At 43.6% G+C, this 4,881-nt stretch overlaps 3 protein-coding genes across 3 annotated transcripts; 2 read left to right on the top strand and 1 right to left on the bottom strand.

Moving 5' to 3' along the window:
* Positions 1–1,466: 1,466 nt before the first annotated feature.
* TM35_000301780 (uncharacterized protein) lies at positions 1,467–1,778 on the top strand (the record flags this gene model as incomplete). Its single annotated transcript, XM_029028501.1, has 1 exon — positions 1,467–1,778. One exon carries the CDS (start codon positions 1,467–1,469, stop codon positions 1,776–1,778), a length of 312 nt encoding a protein of 103 aa, XP_028880204.1.
* Positions 1,779–1,951: 173 nt separating this feature from the next.
* Positions 1,952–2,266, top strand: TM35_000301770 (uncharacterized protein; the record flags this gene model as incomplete). Its single annotated transcript, XM_029028500.1, has 1 exon — positions 1,952–2,266. One exon carries the CDS (start codon positions 1,952–1,954, stop codon positions 2,264–2,266), a length of 315 nt encoding a protein of 104 aa, XP_028880203.1.
* Positions 2,267–3,403: 1,137 nt separating this feature from the next.
* TM35_000301760 (uncharacterized protein) lies at positions 3,404–4,615 on the bottom strand (the record flags this gene model as incomplete). The annotated part of the gene is made up of 1 exon (XM_029028499.1): positions 3,404–4,615. The coding sequence occupies one exon, from the start codon at positions 4,613–4,615 to the stop codon at positions 3,404–3,406; it is 1,212 nt and encodes a 403-aa protein (XP_028880202.1).
* Between the last annotated feature and the right edge of the window lie 266 nt (positions 4,616–4,881).

Here is a 4,881-nt window from a genome sequence, read left to right as displayed (position 1 = left end):
AAAAAAAAAAAAAAAACAAGAAAAATAAATAAAATAATTGTGGAGAAAAAAAGATAAAGGAGAGAACGCAAGCGAAAGGATAAAAAAAGGAAAAAGACGTAATTTTCTTCTTTTTTTTCAACCTCTTTTATTTTATTTATTTGCTTTTCTGTTGCATTCCGGATTTTCGGGAAGTCATTGTCAAGCGTTTTTTTTTTCCTTCTTGAATGCCTTGAATTTCACCTGTCCCCCAGCTGAGGTGGGAAAGCAAAAAAGAAACGCACAAAAAAAAAAAAAAAACAATGCCAACCAATTGTGTTTACACTTTTTTCTTTGCTCTCTTTTTCCCTGGAGAGCGTCCGTTGTTTTTTATTTGTTTGTTTTTCTTTCTCTTCTTTTTTTATTTGTTTTTTAACCGAATTTAGCGTCAAGGATACCAGTTTGAGGGAAAAAAAAGGGAAGAAGAAAACAAGAAAATGGAAATAAAGTTGCCCACGCCTTCTTTGAAAAGCGTTTTTGCTGATCCAAACGGAGGCTGTCGAAAGACCGCCGAAACCTCCAGGCGAGGAAAACGCGGCGACGACCACAAGGGGTGACGCGGGGAAAAAAAAAGAGTATAGACGCACCTCCCTCGTGCCGCCCTCTTTTTTTTTTGTTCTTCGCGTCTTTATGGATATTACTCCAATGGTACGGCTATCAACCGTACACCGTAGAGTATCTTAATTACCGACTTAAGAGTGGTTCCGAAGAAGAAGATCCCTTCATTTTATAGGACCCTCAAGCTCTTGTAATATGATTTTTTTGGTTGTAGCCCGTTCCCAAACGAGAGAACCAGTCTACGAGAAATCCGATCGAGTAAACCCTACCAGATCTCTCTACTCTCACTTTTCTTACCCAGAACCCATCCTCCAGTCTCCTTTTTCTTATTATTTTTGGTTATTTTTGGGTTTTTTTATAATAGATTGGCCTCCATGAACTCCTATTTATTTTGTTGTTTGTTTTGGTCGGTGTCAGACGCCTTGAGATTACTCTTCTATCAAGGTTTCCATATTCGAGCTCGTCACTTATTTTAGAGGAGTGGGGAGGCCTTACAGAGGGGGAGGTAGGCTGCGTAGGGTTTCTTGGGTGTGAAGTCTGTGGCATAGTGTAGTTCCGCTCCACCGCAATAAGGAACTGTGCTAACCACTTAAAAAAACATAGTTTCATCAGGGGTACATAATCAACTATCGCAAATTGAACTCGCATTGGCTGAATAGCGGGGCAACTCAAAAGATGCAGAGCTGTTTCTTCGCATTCGTCGCGTTGGCTGGTGTGTGCAAGAGTGGGTTGATACCCGTGTCGTGACATTCGGTGTAGAGTTAGGCCCGACTTACTCATACATTGGTGACCACACATGGGACAGACTAACGCCGGAAGGTCTCTTGTTTTCGTTTTCTCGTATCGTGCGTTGAGGTGGAATTTGTTTTTTTTGGCATACCCTGTCCTTCATGGAATTTTCTGCAGTGGAAGAAGAGGGAGACTACATGGGCGAAAAACTTCTGGTTTCAACAAGACGCTGTGACAAGTTGGTCGCCCGCCTTGGGTTGTGGGGTCGTGTTCTCCTCCTCTCCCTTCTTCGGGTGATGGATAAAAAAAAAGAAAAGGGCAAAACCCGACAACGAGCCTCGAGCATTGCGCGCGTAGACTGGTTGCCGGGTTTCATCCTTTTTTTCCCTCATCCTCACTCTTCTTTTTCTCTCAAGTTCAAAGCCCCTGAGCATGATATTTCAGGCCTCCAGGTTCAGCGCCTCGGGACGTAAAGTGCCCCTCGAGCCCCACCGAAGCGAAACATGCCGCTCACACACAAACCCCACAGACACCGCAGTGGAGTGGTCCAGCAACACAACGGTGTCCTTCCCACTCACAGTGCACACACACACACAATGAGAGTCTCACATGCTCATATCAGAGAGGCACTGCCGCATTCCCTAAAATGTACACCAAGTTACACACCTACAGAGAGGAAAAGAAAAACACAAGAAAAGAACAACAACAACAACAGGATACCAACAGTACACAAGGCAGTCACAATACAATAATCACAGGTGACACTCTCATCAGAGAAAAACATTCAAACACACCAGCACATCAACTCAACCCCAAAAAGAAAAAAACAGACCCATTACGTGAAGCCGAAGCGGAACAGTCTCAGTCCATCTCCCCGCAGAGATTGCAGTCACTCAAACAAACAACAAATAACACACACCACAAGGGCACAAATATGTTCGCGGCAATGCCGTGTGAGTGACACCACCGAGAGAGAAGGTGAGAACAAAGAAATGTGTTTTCATTACGTGGGCGGTGTGAGCAACAACCCAAACACACAAAGGAACACACAACAGAGGGGCACACTCAAACACCTACAACCCACCGATCTTTATACCAAAATAAAAATGTAAAAAAAAAAGTGGCTAATAAAGAGAAAATAAGAGGTGAAGCACAAGATAGAAAAAAAACTCATGACTTGCTGTGACTGCAATGCCTGGACACAGCAATATTTACCGTATAATACCAAACGGAAAACTTTTGTGTAGTGAATGTGTAATAACCATATATATTCCAGTATTATTGTAATATAACAAGAATCATTCCATAAAAATGAGCACACAAGATACACAAGGTGTATCAGAAACAAAAAAGGAAAAACAAAGCAGTATATAAGGATCAAAATAAGTCCACTGTAAAAACAGAGACAAGAAAGATGGGAAGAGTGTATAAAACATTTGGTCCGCTGTTGACTGCGTGCCTGCACTGCCGCAGAGTGGGGGAAACCACAAAGCACCACACCACACAAGGGGAAAAACAATAGTGAAAACAAAACAAAAAGAAAGCCGTGATCACCATGTGAATATGTTCAGGGAGGCAAGAACACAATTCCCTGCAGTAGGTGTGTGTGTGTCTTTCGTACAGGGCGAGCAGTGGGAATGATGCACACATGATGACAGTCCACACACACACACAAAGAGAAGGAAGGTTGGTAGTGTGCGTGTTTGTGTGTCTTGAACCTCCTGCTATTCTTTACATTTTACTCACGGCAATTACAACACATTGGGATTGTATTTCATTCCCATGGGTAAAAGCAATAGTTAGTAATATCACGGAACACACACACACACACCAGGCGGACACAGTGAACAGCGGCACAGCAGAGCCCAGATAACAATGCCAACAAAGAAAGAGGACACTCTCCTCACAAAATGATGGTTTGTCATGTGATGAGTGCCATAGGGAGTCCAATAGATTTGTTCGGCAAAAAATGCAAACAAGAGATTTATCGTGGTGGGAAAGAATACCAACATCCAACCAAAAAGAACAGTGCTCTTACAATGCATCCATGTCCACTCAAACAAAGGTTAACTGTGCAGCTGTGTCATGGGAACACCGATCAGCACACGAGAGAACAACCCAACACACACAAAAGAAGCAACAACAGGGGACCGTGCACCAATGCAGGACTGACGCTGTTGTCTCTCTCTTGTATTGCTCTTATTACCTGCTCCCCACCAATTTCAGGCCTTTTTGACTCTTCTTTGACCGGTTTTTCCTGCTCTTGTTCCCCTTCTTCTTTATTTCCGGTACTTTCCCTCCCCGTCTCTTCTTCGTCAGCCTGTTCTTTTTCTTTTTCTTTCTCCGTTTCTGCTTTATTCTCTTTCTCTTCTTTGTTTGCCTCCGGTGTCTTCTCATCATCCGTTCTTGTTCCTTCTGATTCCCCTGACGGCTGTTCTCCATCTTCTATCCTTCCCTCTTCTTCAACCGGCCCCTCTTGTTCCAGTGGCAGATTCTCTTTTGCTTTTTTTCTTGCTTCCTCCAATTCCTTAGTAACGGCTATCTCTCTATCCTTCCCCTTTCTTTTTAATTCTTCTTCCCTGGTTTCTTCTGAAACAATTACGAGCCCCGGTTCACTTCCCAAAAACTTCACGAGGGCCTGCAAATCTTTCCTCGCCCCACCCATTACCCTTGTGAGTTCCCAAATTGGTTTGAGTTCATCTCCTGCGGATTTGAATCGTTCTCTGAGGTTAAATAACGATTGGTTTGCTTTAATGCTGTTTTCCTTGAGTCTCATTATTTCCTCCGTTTCGTGCGGTTTGTTTTGATGTACTTCCAAAAAACGCTTTTGAGCGTTCTCGAGTTTCATCGTCACATCTTCCACGTTCCCAAGCGGACCGTCACAAGCTTTATCCACCAGGTCCATGTCTACGAGTACCACTGCCACGTCGTCAAACTCATTAATGGTTTCCCGTATGCTGACATTATTTCTCTCAATCCACTCTCTTTTGTTTTTTTTTTCCCCGTTGGCCTCTACCTGAAGTTCCTTGATTTTCTTCGCAACAGCTGCAGCACGCGTGTAATTTCCCTTGCATAAATCCGCCCCCGTCATTAACATGGACATACAAGCTCTTATGTTCACAATGTGCTCATACACCACGGTTATCGTGTCGCTTAACTCCTGATCCACATTTCCTACTTCAGTTGACTTACTGGCTGAAGGACCGTGCTCAACGTCACTTGCAGTCGCCGCACATGCCACACACACACAACACTGCAGAAGTACCAACAGGTACACCACACGGCGCAGTTGGACGAACATCGTTCTCATGATTATCACTGTGGTTTGCTTGGATCTGTGGTGACAAAAAAAGAGAAGAAAAGGAGAAAAGAGACCCACACTTAACACATTGAGAAACAACAGCAACGCAGAGGGAAATATAAAGAGAGTACACAAAACAACGTCAATCAAACCACTCACACAAAACAAAGCCACGCGACGCAGGCAATCAATCTTACCACTTCACAAAAAAAACAAACACGACCCGAGTTCCGCGCGGATGTCAAAACAACACCTCCAATTACGAAAAAAAAAAA

The sequence above is a fragment of the Trypanosoma theileri genome (assembly GCF_002087225.1).
Source record: "Trypanosoma theileri isolate Edinburgh chromosome Unknown TM35_Tth_30_V1, whole genome shotgun sequence".
NCBI lineage: Eukaryota > Euglenozoa > Kinetoplastea > Trypanosomatida > Trypanosomatidae > Trypanosoma > Trypanosoma theileri.
Note: the sequence above shows the minus strand (reverse complement) of the source record. Positions and strands in the feature narration are given on the sequence as shown.